Consider the following 21813-nt stretch of genomic DNA (forward strand, 5'->3'; position numbering starts at 1 on the left):
AGGCAGACTGCAAAGAGCTACAAAAGGATCTCTCAAAACTGAGTGACTGGGCAACAAAATAGCAGATGAAATTCAATGTTGATAAATGCAAAGTAATGCACATTGGAAAACATAATCCCAACTATACATATAAAATGATGGGGTGAAAATTAGCAGTTATCACTCAAGAAAGATCTTGGAGTCATTATAAGTAGTTCTCTGAAACATCCATTCAATGTGCAGCAGCAGTCAAAAAAGTGACCAGAATGTTGGGAATCATTAAGAAAGGGATAGATAATAAGGCAGAAAATATCATATTGCCTCTATATAAATCCATGGTATGCCCACATCTTGAATGTTGCATGCAGATATGGTTGCCTCATTTCAAAGAAGATATACTGGAAATGGAAAAGGTTCAGAAAAGGTCAACAAAAATATTAGGGGTATGGAGTGTCTGCCATATGAGGAGAAATTAATAAGACTGGGACTTTTCAGCTTGGAAAGGAGATGGCTAAGGGGAAATATGATTGAGGTCTATAAAATCATGACTGATATAGAGAAAATAGAAAAGGAAGTGTTGTTTACTACTTCTCATAACACAGGAACTAGGGGTCACCAAATGAAATTAATAGGCAGCAGATTTAAAACAAATAAAAGGAAGTATTTCTTCACACAACACACAACCTGTGGAACTCCTTGCCAGAGGATGTTGTGAAGGCCAAGACCATAACAGCGTTCAAAAAAGAACTCATGGAGGATAGGTCCATCAATGGCTATTAGCCAGGATGGGCAGGAATGGTGTCCCTAGCCTCTGTTTGCCAGAAGCTGGGAATGAGTGATGGGATGGATCACTTGATGATTACCAAAAAGAAAAGGAGTACTTGTGGCACCTTAGAGACTAACCAATTTATTTGAGCATGCGCTTTCGTGAGCTACAGCTCACTTCATCGGATGCATACCGTGGAAACTGCATCCGATGAAGTGAGCTGTAGCTCACGAAAGCTCATGCTCAAATAAATTGGTTAGTCTCTAAGGTGCCACAAGTACTCCTTTTCTTTTTGCGAATACAGACTAACACGGCTGTTACTCTGAAACCTGTCATTGATGATTACCTGTTCTGTTCATTCCCTGTGGGGCACCTGGCACTGGCCACTGTCGGAAGACAGGATACTGGGCTAGATGGACCCTTCTTCTGACCTAGTAGGGCCATTCTTATGTTGTTATATTCGTAAGGGGATTCACGTCAGAATCACCTCTGAAGACTGCACTGATTGTGAGGGGATGCGGGACTCACTGGCTGAGAAGGGACATATGCAGGCGAGAGGGTCAAATTTCCCATTTTAGTCTGTTCAGGAAACTGCCAATTTGAAATTGTTTTTGTGAATTCATTGATCGATCCAGTGTAACACTATCATGTTAAGCCAATATATGTTGAAGGATAATAATAAATAAAACCAGGATATCTAGTCTATATGGGAACATCCTGTCTCTAAGGAAAGATACTGTAATGGAGTACTTACTTGAAAGGAGCTCATTGGTAATTGAATGAAGAGTCTTATATGTCTTGACAATCCTTTAACTTGTTCATCAGTGATGAAGGTAAAGACAAACTCATGGATCCCCAGTAAAGGTATTAACACCAGAGTAGATCTTGCCAATCTTAAAAATAAAGTGTTTGAATATTATATTTCTTAACCTCCTTGATGTGAAGCTGAACATCCAACTATGGAGAAATAACTACAGGAGTAGGTCCCTCAGGGCTCCAGTTTGGGGCTGATTCAAGAGCTTCACTAATGATCTGGAGGAGAAAACAGCAGGTACCAGAGACTGAGGGACTGCATCTACAATGAAAGATATATCAGGAAAAAGAAACCAAAGGCAAATGAGACAGAGGTGAGATTAGATTAGGGAACTGGCAAATACCTATTAGAACAGTGGTTCTCAAACTTTTGTACTGGGGACCCCTTTCACAGAGAAAGCCTCTCAGTGCGACCCCCTTTATAAATTAAAAACACTTTTTAATATATTTAACACCATTGTAAATGCTGGAGGCAAAGTGAGGTTTGGGGTTGAGGCTGACAGCTGACACCCCACATGTAATAACCTTGCGACCCCCTGAGGGGTGACCCCCAGTTTGTGAACCCCTGTATTAGAAGAATGTTATCTGAAAAGTGATGTGAAAGGAAGGGTTTGGGGGTGGGTTGCAGTGAGGAATTAGGGATAGCAAACTGGCCACAGAGGCCAACATTAGCAAACTGTTACAGTTAGGCAGTTAACTACAGTACACCTAAATATAAACACACCTAAATATTGGCCTCTTTCTAGAGGTGCTAAGCAATGTCCCCTTTAATTTTTTTCATCTATGTGCTGAATTAATTTTACTAAGTGCACCAAATTATTGAGGTAATGTGCGGATGTGCGCCACCAATAGAAAAAAAACCCTAGAAATCATATATATTTTTATAAAGTTACCATAGAGATAATTACTTCAGCCAGGACAGGTTAGACATTTTAGAAATCACTACTAAGCCTTGGTCTACACTAGGACTTTAGGTCGAATTTAGCAGCATTAAATCGATGTAAACCTGCACCCGTCCACACGATGAAGCCCTTTATTTTGACTCAAAGGGCTCTTAAAATCGATTTCCGTACTCCACCCCTGACAAGTGGATTAGCGCTTAAATCGGCCTTGCTGGGTCGAATTTGGGGTACAGTGGACACAATTCAATGGTATTGGCCTCCGGGAGCTATCCCAGAGTGCTCCATTGTGACCTCTCTGGACAGCACTCTCAACTCAGATGCACTGGCCAGGTAGACAGGAAAAGAACTGCGAACTTTTGAATCTCATTTCCTGTTTGGGCAGCGTGGCAAGCTGCAGGTGACCATGCAGAGCTCATCAGCAGAGATGACCATGATGGAGTCCCAGAATCGCAAAAGAGCTCCAGCATGGACTGAACGGGAGGTATGGGATCTGATCGCTGTACGGGGAGAGGAATCCGTGCTATCAGAACTCCGTTCCAGTTTTCGAAATGCCAAAACCTTTGTCAAAATCTCCCAGGGCATGAAGGACAGAGGCCATAACAGGGATCCGAAGCAGTGCCGCGTGAAACTTAAGGAGCTGAGGCAAGCCTACCAGAAAACCAGAGGGGCAAACGGCCGCTCCGGGTCAGAGCCCCAAACATGCCGCTTCTATAATGAGCTGCATGCCATTTTAGGGGGTTCAGCCACCGCTACCCCAGCCATGTTGTTTGACTCCTTCAATGGAGATGGAGGCAACACGGAAGCAGGTTTTGGGAACGAAGAAGATGAAGATGATGATGATGATGATGATGAAGTTGTAGATAGCTCACAGCAAGCAAGCGGAGAAACCGGTTTTCCCAACAGCCAGGAACTGTTTCTCACCCTGGACCTGGAGGCAGTACCCCCCGAACCCACCCAAGGCTGCCTCCTGGACCCGGCAGGCGGAGAAGGGACCTCCGGTGAGTGTACCTTTTAAAATACTATACATGGTTTAAAAGCAAGCATGTGAAAGGATTACTTTGCCCTGGCATTCACGGCTCTCCTGGATGTACTCCCAAAGCCTTTGCAAAAGGTTTCTGGGGAGGGCAGCCTTATTGTGTCCTTCATGATAGGACACTTTACCACTTTACCCAGGGGGGAGGGTTGAGGGGGTAGTCACGCGGTGGGGGGAGGCAAAATGCGACCTTGTAACGAAAGCACATGTGCTATGTATGTAATGTTAACAGCAAGGTTTACCCTGAAAGAGTGTAGCCACTGTTTTATAAAATGTGTCTTTTTAAATACCGCTGTCCCTTTTTTTTTCTCCACCAGCTGCATGTGTTTCAATGATCACAGGATCTTCTCCTTCCCAGAGGCTAGTGAAGATTAGAAAGAAAAAAAAACGCACTCATGATGAAATGTTCTCTGAACTCATGCTGTCCTCCCACACTGACAGAGCACAGACGAATGCGTGGAGGCAAATAATGTCAGAGTGCAGGAAAGCACAAAGTGACCGGGAGGAGAGGTGGCGGGCTGAAGAGAGTAAGTGGTGGGCTGAAGAATCATAGAATCATAGAATATAAGGGTTGGAAGGGACCGCAGAAGGTCATCTAGTCCAACCCCCTGCTCGAAGCAGGACCAATTCCCAGTTAGAGAGGGCTGAAGCTCAAATGTGGCGGCAGTGTGATGAGAGGAGGCAGGATTCAATGCTGAGGCTGCTGCAGGACCAAACCAGTATGCTCCAGTGTATGGTTGAGCTGCAGCAAAGGCAGCTGGAGCACAGACTGCCACTACAGCCCGAGCACAGACTGCCACTACAGCCCCTGTGTAACCAACCGCCCTCCTCCCCAAGTTCCATACCACATACCATTCCACACCCAGATGCCCAAGAACGCGGTGGGGGGGCCACCGGCCAACCAGCCACTCCTCCACAGAGGCTTGCCCAAAAAAAAGAAGGCTGGCATTCAATAAATTTTAAAGTTTTAAATTTTTAAAGTGCTGTGTGGCATTTTCCTTCCCTCCTCCACAACCCCTCCTGGGCTTCCTATTTGTGTGATGAATGAATAAAGAATGCATGAATGTGAAGCAACAATGACTTTATTGCCTCTGCAAGCAATGATTAAAGTGAGGAGGGGAGGGTGGTTAGCTTGCAGGGAAGTAGAGTGAACCAAGGGGCGGGGGGTTTCATCAAGGAGAAACAAAGAGAACTTTCACACCATAGCCTGGCCAGTCATGAAACTGGTTTTCAAAGCTTGTCTGATGCATAGCGCGCCCTCCTGTGCTCTTCTAACCGCCTTGGTGTCCGTCTGTGTGTAACCAGAAGCCAGGCGATTTGCCTCAGCCTTCCACCCCGCCATAAATGTCTCCCGCTTACTCTCACAGATATTGTGGAGCACACAGCAAGCAGTAATAACAGTGGGAATATTGGTTTCGCTGAGGTCTAAGCGAGTCAGTAAACTGCGCCAGCGCGCCTTTAAACGTCCAAATGCACATTCTACCACCATTCTGCACTTGCTCAGCCTGTAGTTGAACAGCTCCTGACTACTGTCCAGGCTGCCTGTGTACGGCTTCATGAGCCATGGCATTAAGGGGTAGGCTGGGTCCCCAAGGATACATATAGGCATTTCAACGTCCCCAACAGTTATTTTCTGGTCTGGGAATAAAGTCCCTTCCTGCACCTTTTGAAACAGACCAGAGTTCCTGAAGATGCGAGCATCATGTACCTTTCCCGGCCATCCCACGTTGATGTTGGTGAAACGTCCCTTGTGATCCACCAGAGCTTGCAGCACTATTGAAAAGTACCCCTTGCGGTTTATGTACTCGCCGGCTTGGTGCTCCGGTGCCAAGATAGGGATATGGGTTCCGTCTATGGCTCCACCACAGTTAGGGAATCCCATTGCAGCAAAGCCATCCACTATGACCTGCACACTTCCCAGGGTCACTACCCTTGATATCAGCAGATCTTTGATTGCGTGGGCTACTTGCATCACAGCAGCCCCCACAGTAGATTTGCCCACTCCAAATTGATTCCCAACTGACCGGTAGCTGTCTGGCGTTGCAAGCTTCCACAGGGCTATCGCCACTCACTTCTCAACTATGAGGGCTGCTCTCATCTTGATATTCATGTGCTTCAGGGCAGGGAAAAGCAAGTCACAAAGTTCCATGAAAGTGCCCTTACACATGTGAAAATTTTGCAGCCACTGGGAATCGTCCCAGACTTGCAACACTATGCGGTCCCACCAGTCTGTGCTTGTTTCCCGAGCCCAGAATTGGCATTCCACAGCATGAACCTGCCCCATTAGCACCATGATGCATGCATTGGCAGGGCCCATGCTTTCAGAGAAATCTGTGTCCATGTCCTGATCACTCACATGACCGCGCTGACGTCGCCTCCTCGCCCGGTATCGCTCTTCCAGGTTCTGGTGCTGCATATACTGCTGGATAATGCGTGTGGTGTTTAATGTGCTCCTAATTGCCAAAGTGAGCTGAGCGGCCTTCATGCTTGCCTTGGTATGGCATCCGCACAGAAAAAAGGCGCAGAACGATTGTCTGCTGTTGCTCTGATGGAGGGAGGGGCGACTGACGACATGGCTTACAGGGTTGGCTTCAGGGAGCTAAAATCAACAAAGGGTGTGGCTTTACATCAAGGAGTATTTTAGGCAGGACTTCACGGAGGGTTCCAATAAGAAATGGTGCACCTAAGTTATTGTTCTTATTGGAACAAGGAGATTAGTCTGGCCTCTGATTGATACATGGCTAGATTTACCTCGCTGCACCTTCTCTGTGAGTGACTGCAGTGTGACCTAGAGGAATGAGTCCCCTAGACGGGTGGGGGGGAAGCAAATGAGTACAAAATAAATCTGGTCTATTTCTTGTTTTGATCCACTCCATCTATCTTTTACATCTTTGGCTGGCAGCAGATGGTGCAGAAGGACTGCATGCCATCCACATCTCATGGCTGCCCGGCAGAAGATAATGCAATAGGACTGCTAGCAATCCGTATCGCCTGCCTGCTCACCATAAGACGGTTCAATAGGACTGACTGCAGGACTAAAGAGAATGACCTGGTCAAGTCACTCCAAATTTAGTCCCTGCGCACATGTCTGCCCAGGTGCTCCCGGCCGACGTGGCCAGGAGCACCTCGGACACGACGATGACGGCTACCAGTCGTACTGTACCATCTGCTGCCACAAGGCAAGGGGTTGATGCTGCTGTGTAGCAATGCAGTACCACGTCTGCCAGCACCCAGGAGACATAGGGCGACGGTTACCTGAGCGGGCTCCATGCTTGCCGTGGTATGGCATCTGCACAGGTAACTCAGGAAAAAAGGCGCGAAACGATTGTCTGCCCTTGCTTTCACGGAGGGAGGGAGGGAATGGGGGCCTGACGATATGTACCCAGAACCACCCGCGACAATGTTTTAGCCCCATCCGGCATTGGGATCTCAACCGAGAATTCCAATGGGCAGTGGAGACTGCGGGAACTGTGGGATAGCTACCCACAGTGCAACTCTCCGGAAGTCGACGCTTGCCTCGGTACTGTGGAAGCACTCTGCCGAGTTAATGCACTTAATGCACTTAGAGCATTTTCTGTGGGGACGCACACACTCGAATATATAAAACCGATTTCTAAAAAAACGACTTCTATAAATTCAACCTAATTCCGTAGTGTAGACATACCCTAAAAGAATTAAATTTAAGCGTAAGAGAGAAATAAAAATTATGAAATGCATAGACCAGTAAAAATCCTCAAATAACAGCACTTTGAAAGAATAAAATTACAGAGAATAGATGTGCATTGCATGAAGTATCAAGAAGTAACAACAACACCACCACAAGTATGTGTTGGGAGGTGAGTGTGAAAGACAGAGTATTTGTGTCTGTGTCACACACTGTGTGTGTGTGTCAGAAAGACACAGTGTGTGTGTGTGTGTGTGTGACAGAGATAGGGTACAGGGGCAGGGGAAGAGAAACACCCTGACATCAGCAACCCTACTGCTCTCCCCCTCTCTGCACAGCAAGCAGGAGGCTCCCGGGAGCAGCTCCAAGGCAGAAGGCAGGAGCAGCACATGGCAGTGTGGGGGAGGGGCACCTGATGTGCGCAGCACTTGATAGCCTGCTGGGTGTCTGTGCGGCCGCGGAGCTTAGGGGGAACTTAGGTGCTGAGCACCCACAGCTCCCATTCACTTTATTTAGCAGCTCTGAAAATCAGACAACTTTTATTTAGGTGCATAAAGAGATATGCAGATGCCTCATCTTAGGTACCTATGTTTGAAAATGTGACCAGAGTTATTTGGCTTAGAAGAGGGGGCCCTGTACTGAGTCAGAGTCTCCACACTTGCATTAGCTCACCACACAATGCTCTTTGGGACATCTGTACAGAGGGGTCCGACAGGGGAGCCATAAACTCCTCCTTTTTAGATTGTTAGCTCTGTATGGTGAGGACTGTCATTTTCTATATATTTGTACAGCGCCCAGTATAATGGAGTCCTGATCATGGTTGGCCTCTAGGTACTAATGCAAAATAAATGTTAAATTATATAGGTGGGAAATATTAAAAGAACATTATTAAGGCTGCAAAGGCAAGCACTCAGAAAGTAGGAAATGTCAGAATTAAGGCTGCCTGTGCAACAATAATTTGCCCCCCTTTTGAATATGCATTATGACACAGTCTTTACATGATCACAGACTATGATTTTCACAGGACCCCTGTGCACTGAATGGGAGAGAGCCTCTTGAAAAAAATGTGAACATGTAATTAAAGATGATATTATAAATGCACAAGGAGCCAAACTTAAGATTGCACAGGTTTCAGAGTAGCAGCCGTGTTAGTCTGAATCTGCAAAAAGAAAAGGAGGACTAGCGGCACCTCAGAGTTTATTTATTTATTTATTTATTAAAATTTATTTGAGCATAAGCTTTCGTGAGCTACAGCTCACTTCATCGGATGCATGCAGTGGAAAATACAGTGGGGAGATTTATATACACAGAGAACATGAAACAATGGGTGTTACCATACATACTGTAAGGAGAGTGATCAGGTAAGGTGAGCTACTACCAGCTATTTTTTTCTTCCCCCCCCCTCCCGACTCTCCTGATGGGGGAGGGATAGCTCAGTGGTTTGAGCATTGGCCTGCTAAACCCAGGGTTGTCAGTTCAATCCTTGAGCGGGCCATTTAGGGATCTGGGGCAAAAATTGGGGTTTGGTCCTGCTTTGAGCAGGGGATTGGACTAGATGACCTCCTGAGGTCCCTTCCCTGATATTCTATGATCCCTCTATGTGACACACACACTGTTGGTGGGTTTCACAGAGGAATGCTGGACTCTGGTTTCAGTTCCAGGTTTAGCAAGAGAACATGCTGTATTGGTTACAGATGTTTCTGCCCCCTGTCCAATCTGCCCTGACCTTCCTTACTATTAACCTCTCAGCCTCCAACTGCCTCCTTTCCCCTTGACTCTTCACAATTATGCATTTGAGTCAGGCTTATTCCTCCCTCTCCAGTGACAGCCTAGGAGAGACCATCTCGCAGCTTTCACTTCCATTGCCTGGTGCCACAACAGCCCTTGGCAGCTGGTAGGAGCAATTTCAGGAATAGTACTGCTCAGCCATTGAAACCCTGAGCTGGAGAATGCTCATTCGCACTGTTGAAACGGCATATGCTCAGTCAGGGTGCACATATGTGCTGTGAAGGGCTGGAGTATGCCCAGTGCAGATGGAATCTTCAGAGAATAATGCTGCAAATTTCTCACAACTTCTACTGAGCATGTGCAAACAGAAGCTTTTCAGAGACTCATAATTTTGTCAAAATAGGGCAGATTTTTTCGGGGACAGCAAAAGTCACCTTTGTGACCTTGACTTCCATAACAAATGCTGTGACTTGTATGAATTTTCAAAAAAGTCATGGTCTTTGTCAGCTGACCAGACTTCTGATGAACAAGATTCCACATGAATTTTGACAAGTTTGGTTCTACGTATGTCCAGTGCAGGACTATGGCTTTTAAAATTATTTAAAAATTTGATCTGAATATTAAATGGATTTAAACAACATTTAGTGTAAAATACAGGCTATTTTGCAGTTTTCCTAAGGTCAAGCATGACAGTCGTCTGAAATCCCCACCACAAATTTGTATCTTATGGGCCACAACTTTTCCTGTTTTCTACCAAAACTGTTTCATTTGCATTTTTTTCAAGACAGCACCATGATTTTTCCCCCTGACAACCAGACAAACTCATATCACCTCACCCAAACTATCACCTATCTCTTCCCTTAATTTTATCAGGAGCAACACATTTGTTCCTGCTTGTTATATTTCTGGAGATAGCAGAGGAGGCAGACACAGGGGGAGCTGATGGACAAGCAGCTGTCTGTTTTGCTTGCTTTATTGCTCCGGATGCAAAACTGAAACTGACATGAAAGTGAGGCTTTGCAGGGGGGAGTGGGGAGTACTCAAACATTTAAAGAGACAGGACTTCATATTCCTCCATCCTACTTTATAAAACTTTCCAAACACATATACATTATCATATACATGGCTAACAAGAAACACTAAATCACCTAAGAATCATGTTGACAACCTGCAATAGCAACTCACTAACTAAATGACTTATACGTGTAGGTGCACAACTGGTTTTTGCACTCTCTTGGGATACCATGGTGATGGTGGCATGGCAGTCTTGAACAACAAGAATAGTCAATGGTAAGAAATCAACAAAAAACACTAAGTCATCAAAATTAGGAGTTGTGATGGAAGGACGTTTGATTGGAAGAACAGAAAGTCCTACTGGAACATCCACAGACTCTGGTACTAGCTGAGTCTGCAACTGGTCCATATGTTTTTTTTTTTCCATAAAATACCACTGGATAGTTTTACCACAAATGAAAAAAGTCCTGTGCATTTTCAAATTCACCAGATACCCATTTCACTCCACAACTGCAGTTGCAAGTCCACACTAAGTCTCCAACTTGAAAAGAATGATGACAAGTCTTACATTGTCAATCAACTCGCATAGCTTGGAATTTGGCTACACATGAGTAAGGCTGCGAGTGTCACGGAAGTCATCGATTCTGTGACTTTCCGTAACCTCTGTGACTTCTGCACTGGCCAGTGTGCATGGCCCAGGGGCCACCTGAGCAACTCAGGCAGCCCTTGGGCCAGCTGTACCAGCCGCTGGGGGGCAGTTTCAGACCACCGCCCCCACTCCAGCAGCAGCAGGAGTTTGGATGTGGGAGGAGGCTCAGGGCTGGGGGTTGGGATGTGGGAGAGGGTGAAGGTTCGGGGTGGCGCTTACCTTGGGGCTGCTCCCTGGAAGCGGCGACATCCCTCGGCTCCTAGGCGGAGGCGTGGTCAGGGGGCTGTGTGTGCTGCCTCTGCCTGCAGGCACCGCCCCCGCAGGTCCCATTGGCCATGGTTCCTGGCAAACAGGAGCTGCGGAGCCGGTGCTCGGGGCAGAGGCAGGGTGCAGAACTGCCTGGCCTCGCCTCCACCTAGGAGCTGAGGGAGGGGGATGTCAACACTTCTGGGGAGGCGTGGAACCAGGTAGGGAGCCTGCCAGCCCTGCCAACCCCTCCTCCCAGCACCAGCAGGGGACCCAGGCCACATGCAACTGCCTGCCCCCCCTGCAGCAGCAGGGGTTCTGGGCTGTGCAGGGCCTCCTACCCCTGCACAGCACAAGCAGGGGTCCCAGGCTGCTGCCCCAGCACCCATGGCACCCCCAGACCACCCCCTCAGCACCCGCAGTGCCCCCTAGGCCACCCCTCAAGCATCCACAGCACCTCCGGGCTGCCCCTACCCCCAAGATTTAATCAGGGGTATATAGTACAAGTCATGGACAGATCACAGGCCATGAATTTTTGTTTACTGCCTGTGACCTGTCCATGACTTTTACTAAAAATACCCACGACTAAAACATAGCCTTACATGAGGCAATTTTGAAAACATAGCAGGTTCCAACAGGTTCACAAAGATGGTTTCAAGAAAAGAGTTGAAGGTGATTACTGTGTAGTATCAACTGGTGTGTTCCTGTAGACAAGCCAGAAATTTTCCAGTTTCTGCTGATGACTCAGAATAGACTTGTTAGCTTTTAAAGCATGCTTAAGTGTTTGTACAAAGCATTCCACTAGTCCCTTTGTAGCAGGATGGTAAAGAGCTGAGGGTATGTGCTGAATTCCATTTAAAGCTAGGACTGCTGAAATTCTTCAGGACAGAATCAAGGTCCATTGTCACTCATTAACTGTAATGGTAATTCAAAATGGCTAAACAAGGTACGAAGATGTCCAATGGTCTTAGCAGCTGTATAGAAGTCATTCTGAAAACTTTGGGCCATTCTGAATCGACATTTACTATGACTAAAAACATATAAGGAAAGTGCATAGGAAAGTGATCAGGAACAGCCAGCATGGATTCACCAGGGGAAGGTCATGCCTGACTAATCTAATCGCCTTTTATGATGAGATTACTGGTTCTGTGGATGAAGGGAAAGCAGTGGATGTATTGTTTCTTGACTTTAGCAAAGCTTTTGACACGGTCTCCCACAGTATTCTTCTCAGCAAGTTAAGGAAGTATGGGCTGGATGAATGCACTATAAGGTGGGTAGAAAGCTGGCTAGATTGTCGGGCTCAACGGGTAGTGATGTATGGCTCCATGTCTAGTTGGCAGCCGGTATCAAGTGGAGTGCCCCAAGGGTCGGTCCTGGGGCCGGTTTTGTTCAATATCTTCATAAATGATCTGGAGGATGGTGTGGATTGCACTCTCAGCAAATTTGCGGATGATACTAAACTGGGAGGAGTGGTAGATACGCTGGAGGGGAGGGATAGGATACAGAAGGACCTAGACAAATTGGAGGATTGGGCCAAAAGAAATCTGATGAGGTTCAATAAGGATAAGTGCAGGGTCCTGCACTTAGGACGGAAGAACCCAATGCACCGCTACAGACTAGGGACCGAATGGCTAGGCAGCAGTTTTGCGGAAAAGGACCTAGGGGTGACAGTGGACGAGAAGCTGGATATGAGTCAGCAGTGTGCCCTTGTTGCCAAGAAGGCCAATGGCATTTTGGGATGTATAAGTAGGGGCATAGCGAGCAGATCGAGGGATGTGATCGTTCCCCTCTATTCGACATTGGTGAGGCCTCATCTGGAGTACTGTGTCCAGTTTTGGGCCCCACACTACAAGAAGGATGTGGATAAATTGGAGAGAGTCCAGTGAAGGGCAACAAAAATGATTAGGAGTCTGGAACACATGAGTTATGAGGAGAGGCTGAGGGAGCTGGGATTGTTTAGCCTGCAGAAGAGAAGAATGAGGGGGGATTTGATAGCTGCTTTCAACTACCTGAAAGGGGGTTCCAAAGAGGATGGCTCTAGACTGTTCTCAGTGGTAGAAGAGGACAGGACAAGGAGTAATGGTCTCAAGTTGCAGTGGGGGAGGTTTAGATTGGATATTAGGAAAAACTTTTTCACTAAGAGGGTGGTGAAACACTGGAATGCGTTACCTAGGGAGGTGGTAGAATCTCCTTCCTTAGAGGTTTTTAAGGTCAGGCTTGACAAAGCCCTGGCTGGGATGATTTAACTGGGAATTGGTCCTGCTTCGAGCAGGGGGTTGGACTAGATGACCTTCTGGGGTCCCTTCCAACCCTGATATTCTATGATTCTATGATTCTATAACCATCTAAAGGTCCAGCAAATTCCACATGAATACATGTCCAAGGAGTCTGAGGTCATGACTAAGGATATAGATGAGCCGGGCCAGCAGCATGCTGAATTTGTTGACATGTAATACCACACTGCACCTTCCTCTCAATGTCTTCGTTAGTCCCTGGCCACCAGACATGACTCTGGGCTATGGCCTTCATCCATACAATGCCAAAATGACCTTTGAGAAGACCTTCCAAAACCTGATATTGAAGTTATTCTGGAATGATCACTCACATTCCCCATAATATGCAACTGTGATTCACAGGTAATTCATGTTGATATGACATGACTTGTGTAAACTGGGGATTCTTATGATCCAACACTGTACCCTTTAGTACCATCCCCTTCATTTGAGAAAGAATGTCATCCACAATGATGAACTCCCTTCAGTCCCTTCAGAATCTCATCCATGGATTTCTGGAACAGGGCAGGTGCCAATGTGATTCCAAAAGGCAACCTGTTGTAATAAAATAAGCCTTTTTGTGTGTTGATTGTGAGATATTTGTGAGATGCCAGATCAATCTCCATTTGTAGGTATGCATTGAGAAAATCCAATTTACTGAAACACTGTCCACCACTAAGAGTAGCAACCAAATTATCAATATGAGGTAATGGATATGGGTCTACACATAAAACTGGATTCAGTGTCACTTTGAAATCTCCACAAATTTGGACTGAGCCATCCTTCTTGATCACTGGTATGATGGGTGTAACCCACTCACTTTGTGAAACGGGTGATAAGATTCCAATATTCACTAATTGATCCAAATCAGCTTTCACCAGAGGCTTCAGAGCACAAAGCACAACTCTGGGCTTACAATATTTCAGCTCACTGTCAGACTTAACAGTGAACTTCACTGGTATGTTGCTCTTCTGTCCAAGCTCTTTCTCAAAACCTTTGAAATATCTGTCCAATATTTCTTGAAGATTTTGAGGCGCTTTCATGATCACCTTGTCATGGGCCAATTCATCTTGTGCTACACAAGCCAAGATCTGCCAGATAATGGTGAATACTTCCCTTCAATCCCACACAAAGGTAAAATGACTGATTGCCCATTGACTTGAATTTTCACCTGGATTATTACATCTTCAAAACCATGGAGGTTTCTCCCACGGGAACTTGTGACAAAGTCTGGTGATAGCAGCAGCTCCAATATCAAGCTCCATTCTTGTAGGAACTCCTTTGATCAATGGTGTAACCCAGATGCCATCTCTGACTCCAGCATCCGATGAAAGGTGTAGTGCATGCTCTTGTCTTTTCAGCGTTATGAATTCCTCACTTCCAGTCTTTCCTGGGGTCCGTCTTCATAGGGGGCTTCTTGGATATACAGCTACTCTGTGTTGCTGGTCACTGAACTGTGCGACAGGCTGCTGCAATGTGTCCTTTCTTCTGGCACTTTCTGAAAATAACTTATTGTGGCCTGTAATCCTTCTCAGAGTGTGCAGTTTGTGCACAATGGCCCCACAGAAATTCCTTATGTTCCCATGGTTTTCTGTCCCATCGACGCAGGAATTGAGCTTCGTTCACACTAAATTACAAATAATCCTTCTCTGTGGTCTCCATTGCAGCCGCAACTTCAACAGCCTTCTTGAGTGTAAGTGCTGATACAGTCAATAACTTCTTCCAGACCTGGTCACTGCATAGTCTATATACCAATTGATCACGTGGGTCATCACTTAATGTTTGTCCGAATTGACAGTGTTCTGACCATTTCATTCAAGCAGCAGCAAACTGTGCTACTAACTCTCCATTTCCCTGACGTCATTGATGAAACTGATACCATCCTGCTATCATCAGGGGTGTCGGAGAAAAATGTTCCTGCATTGCTGCAGTAATTGTGTGGCAGTTCTAGACCGAGTGGGAGACAACAGGTCATGCCACAGTCTGTCTGCCTTTGGACCCATACCTCTCAGCACGGTTTAAACTTTTTATCCATCAGGAATAGTGTAGCAAATTACAAGTTGCTCAGAACGTTCAAGTTACACCACCAATGAGTTGCAGTTGTCATCAAACTCACCAATTTTGCCCACAAAAGGTGCCATTTCTCTGTTCTCCTCTTGGACTTCATGCCTCCTGGATGCCTTTTCCACAGGGAAATTCTTTTTTGTTATTGCACTACCTGCACTCGATCACCCTTTTCTGGCTGTGTGCTTACACATTCCTTTGGCTATGCTTGTGCTCCTGCTGGCTGTAGACCCTCAGTGCCTGCCTGATAGCACATGTTCAGCAAGTATGGCTGCTTGCTTCCATGTCACTGCTTTTCATTTGCACAAGCCCCGGGCAGCAGCCTATTCCTTTGTTCTATCCTTATTTCTCTACTTCCTCTTCTCTAGCTGGCTGATTCATGCTGTCTCAGGAGCAAAAAACAGCAGTCTGTCACCCTGTGCCACTAAGTGAACTTTGCCCCCTTTTTTCAATAGTATTATTTTCTTATTTTCCTTCTTTGTGATCAGCTAATGGGAACACTGGACACTTGTGGGATATAACTTTCTCATCACCAAATGTTATATTTCTGGAGCCAGCAGACAGACGCCGGGGGAACTGTTGGACCACAGCCTTTTTGAGTGTAAGTTTTGCAGCCAGAACAATAAAACCACCATAGATGTGTGCTGTGGTGGCTTTATTGTTCTGGCTGCAAAACTGAAACTCACACAAAAGTGAGGCTTTGCACCAGGGAGGGAGGAGTGCTTGAACAGGAGTGCTTGAACTGCTCTGTGCATGATCTTACTTTCACCCACCATTCATGGTTGTAGCTGGAAACACACTCCCTCCATGTCAACCCTCAGAACATTACCCAAGATGAAAGCCTGGCCCCAATAAAGTTAATGGAAGTTTTGCCGTTGACCCCACAGAGTCAGGATTTCACCCCTAATCTCTCCACCTTCTTAAGCAGATGGATCTTAGTAGGCTCTCCAACCGGATATATTCTCTCGATCCCCTTTGCTGACACATCACTCTTTTGCTGATTCTTGTCCATTTGTTTGTAATCATCAAAACTTCTCAAGTTCTGCTTCATATACAGACCTGCTACGGTGCCTCGGACATAGTGCCTCACGAAACCACCACACGTTGCTCCTCACCATCGAACTCCCAAATAAACACTGTTGTCTAGAAAAACCAGCATGTGGCCACTATGAAATGCTTTACAGGGCTGTGCTCCACACTGCCAAGACTAACTTCTACTTCTACCACATTCCAAGATTTTTGATAACCATCTTCCATGCAATTATTATTTATTTTAATTTATACAGAAGCATAGATAGGTATGGTGCTTCACAGACAATGAAAAGACATTCTCCCTGCCCTAAGTAATTTGCAATTTAAGGGACACATTGTCCCTGGCCCGTGTGTGTGTGTGTGCATGCACAGATGATTGGAGAGCAAAAGGAACCTGTCCCCACTTATAGGCCCTCATCAGAAGGGTCAGGCACAACAGCAGTTCCTGCAGGCAGGAGAGCACAGGGATTGCTCCTATCTGTCACCCCTAAGCATGCAAATTGCCTCACTGGGGGCAGGAAGAAGATAGGCAACAGCCCCACCCCTGGTGCATTGGTTGGGTGTGTTTGGCCAGGGAATAGTTTTCAGTCTAAAGGGATGGTGCCATATGCATATTCCATGCATGTGTGCTATGGAATACCAGGAGTCCTTGTGCCCCTCTTACAACTTCCCCTGGGGCTGTGCAGCTCCGCACCACCTCCTATGTTAACTGTAGGCTAAATGCCACAATCTTCCTCTAAATTATGGAATGACATGAAAAGGGAGGGAAAACAACATTGAAGGAGTGTGGGGGTTAGGATGAGAAGAAAAGTGGCAATAAGATCCTGGGATTGCTTGTGTTAATAAAGCCCCTGACTGATTTTAAAGATTTCTATTATTTCACTTTGGGACTGGATTTTATAGGCCTCATGGGGAAAATATATTTGAAAGAAAGTCTTAAACATGGGATCTGTTTTATAATAAAAATAAAAACAACCGATGAATATTTTTGCAAATATTATTGTTGAGTTTGTCTCCTTCTGCAGAGAGTTTTATTAGTCATTACACATGGAAATTCACAACAGTGGGGGTGTGCTGTCAAATTAAGCACTATGAAAGAGCTGATCGCTGAATAAATAATTAAATTATTATAGTAAATAAAACTTCCAAATATTTTTGGAAATGTTGGTGAATCCTGAAATGTCACAAATTTGAACACAAATGGTTATTCATGTGGAAATCTGTACTGGAAGTACTCTATGCACTTGCCATTGTTTGCCATTCATTATTCGTTATTTTGTGGCTTTAAATGTTTGTGATCCAATCAGGGAGCAGAAGTAATCTCCTGGACTTTAGGGTGACTAGCCACACAGCACACATAACTAACAGTGAATAGCTGAAGAGAACAGCTTGTGAACAACCTGTGGTCTGAAAACTATTAATCCAAAATATTTGGGGCTAGATTCTGTCATCCTTATTACTGAAGAGTGGCGGCATCTCACTCCAGAATGAGCTCCTTTGGTTTCACTGAGGCTATTTGTAAAGTACTACTTAAATGAGTAAGGGATGCAAGATCTGCCCTATGAATACTGACCATATAATAACAAATAGACTTAAAGAACAACAGGATTGTTTCATGAACAATGCACTAACCAGAGAAAGGGTCTGAACTCATTACAAATACTACATGTAGTGAATAGTTTGATCTGTTCTATTAAATAAGACTGATTCTCTTCTTTGGCTTATTGAGTTCTTCCTTTCTTCCCAGGCTTTTCTGGACTGGTTGTGTGGAATTAGCTTTATTATTTATCATAAGAACATAAGAACGGCCATACTGGGTCAAACCAAAGGTCTATCTAGCCTAGTAACCCAACAGTGGCCAATGCCAGGTGCCCCAGAGGGAATGAACAGAACAGGCAATCATCAAGTGATCCATCCCCTGTTGCCCATTCCCAGCTTCTGGCAAACAGAGGCTAGGGACACCATCTGTGCCCATCCTGGCTAATAGCCATTGATGGACCTATCCTCCATGAACTTATCTAGTTCCTTTTTGAACCCAGTTATAGTTTTCGCCTTCACAACATCCTCTGGCAAAGAGCTCCACAGTGACTCCAAGATCTCTTTCTTGAGTGGTAACAGCTAATTTAGACCCTATCATTTTATATGTGTAGTTGGGATTATGTTTTCCAATGTACATTACGGCTAATAAAAGTTCATTGTTCAAGACTAAAGCTTGACAAGAGAATGGCAGAGATATGGCTCCTTGAGGATAAGTATGTGGTAAGTATTTATAGCCTGTGGTGTGGAATACACAAATACTAGTATACACTAGTGCCCACAACAGATTCATGGTGGCTAATAACCTTTCCATGCCTTGCAGCAGGGAATAACTAACTTTATAGGGGTTCTTCAGCTCCTTCTCTGGATCTGCAGGGAAATCCCCATTTGTTTGACTGTCCTTCCCTATTACCCCACCTCTTGGAAAAGACAACCAATCAGAAATGCTTCATGTGCTGAAGGACCATCTGGAGTTCCCTTCCCTCTGCAAACAGGCTGGAGTGCTTGAGAAACCCTCCTGTATCATGTTCTCAGGGGAAAATTGGGAACAACAGCTTCCTGTCATTCTGCAACTCTGGCTGGAGCTGCCTGCCCCCCAACCTGGGTAGGGGAGTTGAGTGCTATCACTAGATCTTGGAAAAGGTGATGAAGAGGTCCCAGGCATACAATGGGACAGGGCAGCAGAATCAGCTGTGGGGCTCTGCAAAATGGTAGGGGGAATGAATTAATGGTGTGTGTGGAGGAAGCGAGAGAGAGCAAAATAATTGCTGTTTGGTGTGTGGGGAGAACTATTAGTTGGTCCATGAAAGGGAAGGGCAAACTGAATTGTGTGTGAGAGGGAAGAGGGTGTGCGTGGGAGGAAAGAGAGTGTGTGTGGAGACAAGAGGGATGTTTAGGAGGGAGCCAGAATTTGAAGATCTCTTGATTCTTCTAAAAATTTAGTTTCTAGTTTTTTGGGGGTTTTGTTGTTATTTTTTTAAATCTTTTAAATTCTTTTTTTTTTACAAAAATTAAGAGCTGCTTCTGTGCTGTGGTCTCTGTTATGGAACAAGGCAACACTCACAACAGACTCAGGTCCAGCTGAAGCAGCATCAGGCTTTATTCTGAGAATACCTAGTGAATAAAAGCCAGGCAGCCATTGCATTGAGCTAACACTGGCATTTGCTGAGTTCTTACATAGTAGGTGAGGAAGGCCTCTGGTGAGCAAAGACCAGTAGGGGGTAAGTTATAGTAATTCAGTTATAACCTCTTCACAGGCTGCATTTACACTTCCCTTAAGGATGCCTACCAGGAATCTTGGGTCTGGACTTGGTAGGGTAGGTTTGATGAAATTTTCTAATCTTATCAGGGGCATGGATGTGACTGGTGGGTTCCTGTGACTGGTTAACCAGCCCATAATCCTCCCAATCCACAAGGTACCTCATTTCCCCCAGACTATCTAGAGTCAAGGATCCTTTGTACACGATATTTTTCATGGCCTTGGATGATAAGTGGTGAAGGTGGAGGGTTGAATCATCCAGCAAAGGGATTGTCAGTTTATTACTTTAACAGCAAAATGCAGAAGACTGGATGTACTCTCAAGGAGCTAGGCAGAAACAGTTTGACTATGACAGGGTTGATTTGCTGGATGATTTCCTGGACCCAGGTGTTCATGATCTTGTTTATGTGAGGGATGAATGGAGGTGAAGTTTAGTGATGATAACCATACCCAGTCAGCAATGATGAAATGAAGGGCTTCCCAACAGTGTCAGTCTATGCAATATTTGTAGGAACTTTTGGCTGAGTTGAGATGTTTTCTCAGTTCCTCTTGAAGATGGTACAAATGCTGGACTACGTCAATGGGTGCAGGGACATAAGACACCCCTGGTAAGGATGGATGGAAATGTAGATGGAAGCCATAGTTAGTGTAGAAGGGGCTGCAAAGGGTTGAGACATAGAGTTGTTATAGGCAAATTTGGCAAAAAGAAGGAGTGAGACCCAGTAGTCCTGGTGATAACTGATGAAACAATGAAGATATTGTTCAATTATTTGGTTAACCTGTTTGATCTGCCCAGAAGTCTTAGGATAGTAGGCAGAGGAATTATATAGCTTAACATTCAGCAACTTAAAAAGTTCTTGACACAAATGGGAAACAAATTGTGGGGCCTGGTCAGAGATGATGATAGATAGTAACCCATGGAGTTTGAAGACACAAGTAAAAATGACCCAGGCTGTCCCTAAGCAGGGGAAACTATGGGATAAAGTGGTATATTTTAAGAAGGTTGTGGGTGATAACTAAGATGGTTCTATTACTCTTTAAGCCGGGTAGGTCAATGCTAAAATCTATGGCGATAGATAACCCGGGCTGGCATGAAGTCCTCAAGATGTTTCACATGGGGATGAGTGGTGGGGCGGTCTTTGTTGGAGAGCAAATATTGCAGGAGTTAATATATAACTTGATGAAAGGTTGCATCTTTGGCCACAGAAAATGTGTGTTTTAAAGTGGCCAAAATTGGCAGCTAAAGGAGAATCATGTCAAAGTTTAAATGCTTCAAGCCACAGGTCGCCTTGTGGGACATATATATGGCCCTTGAAATAAAGGATCCCATCTTCGATGAGGAAGCTGGGGTTAGGAAGTTGGTCACTGGCAGCATTCTGAGTCAACATGACTTTTGTCGTAAATGGGTCATTAGATAACAAGGATCAGATGAAGGGCAGCAAATTCCTTTGTACTATGGCATTGGCAAAATTACAATATATAAGGATTATAGAATATTCTTGAATTCTTTCTCCTAGTGTATTCCCTCCTAAGACATTGTGTGTTGAGCTTTCTGGGTGCCTGAATGGTACATCAAAATGAAGTAAAATCTGGAAAAAAATAAAGACCACTGGTTTTGATGTTGATTCAGGGTTTTCACAGTATGTAGATATTCCAAAATTTTGTGATCTGTATATACCTGGGCAAGAAATTGGGTGCACATGGAGTTGATTCTGTTGTCCATGTTGTTATGATAGTACAGCTTTGATTGCCATTTGAACGTTTGCCTCAGCTTAAAGGGTTTCACCGGATCTGAGCACCAGAATAGGTGTTGACAAAAATGCTTCCATTAAGTGGTCTAAAAAAGACTGAGCTATCCATGTCCAGGCAAATTGGGTATTTTTCTGGAGCAGTGCAATCATAGAGGACACCTGTCTTACAAAATCCTTGATAAAAATTGGTAAAGATTTGCAAATCCAAGGAAACGTTGACGTTCACACACATTTCTTGGGGTTTCCCAATTCCTGATCACAGATACTTTTCTATTGTCCATGCTGATGCCACTTGAGAAAAATATATAATCTACAAATTCCATGGAGGACTGGCCAAATTCACATTTTTCTAGTTTTGCGTAGAGCCTATGCTCATGAAGACATTCTAGTACTATGTGAATGTGTTGGTCATGGAGGAGTTGGGTTTCTGAGAAGATAAGAATATGATCCAGGTAGATCACCACAAATGGATTTAAAATGCTTCTAAAAATGTCATTAATGAAATGCTGAAAAGTGGCCAGGGTCTTTGAAAGACAGAAAAAGGCATCACCAGATACTCAAAATGGCTATACTAAATTGTAAGTGCCTCAAAGGCTTGGTAAAT

At 45.0% G+C, this 21813-nt stretch overlaps 2 protein-coding genes across 2 annotated transcripts in view; one reads left to right on the forward strand and one right to left on the reverse strand.

Annotated features, from left to right (window-relative positions):
• The window catches only part of GLP2R (glucagon like peptide 2 receptor), a 124821-nt gene that overhangs the window by 14381 nt on the left and 88627 nt on the right, over positions 1–21813 (reverse strand). The window contains exon 11 of the mRNA XM_048818031.2: positions 1500–1638. Within this exon, the coding sequence (XP_048673988.2) occupies positions 1500–1638 (139 nt within the window). The remainder of the gene's footprint in view (positions 1–1499; positions 1639–21813) is intronic.
• LOC142069174 (zinc finger and SCAN domain-containing protein 32-like) lies at positions 2891–9892 on the forward strand. The gene is made up of 3 exons (XM_075119683.1): positions 2891–3458; positions 3811–4020; positions 9759–9892. Exons 1-3 carry the CDS (start codon positions 2891–2893, stop codon positions 9890–9892), a joined length of 912 nt encoding a protein of 303 aa, XP_074975784.1.

This window comes from Caretta caretta, chromosome 14 (assembly GCF_965140235.1).
Source record: "Caretta caretta isolate rCarCar2 chromosome 14, rCarCar1.hap1, whole genome shotgun sequence".
NCBI lineage: Eukaryota > Metazoa > Chordata > Testudines > Cheloniidae > Caretta > Caretta caretta.

What these genes read in the sequence shown, in the direction of transcription:
- LOC142069174 (XM_075119683.1), top strand. Translation starts at nt 2,891, where the DNA reads ATGATGGAGTCCCAGAATCGCAAAAGAGCTCCAGCATGGACTGAACGG. An exon ending in AGGCGGAGAAGGGACCTCCG is followed by an intron (nt 3,459 to 3,810) that starts GTGAGTGTACCT and finishes TTTCTCCACCAG; the next exon opens with CTGCATGTGTTTCAATGATC. An exon ending in GAGGTGGCGGGCTGAAGAGA is followed by an intron (nt 4,021 to 9,758) that starts GTAAGTGGTGGG and finishes TAATTTTATCAG; the next exon opens with GAGCAACACATTTGTTCCTG.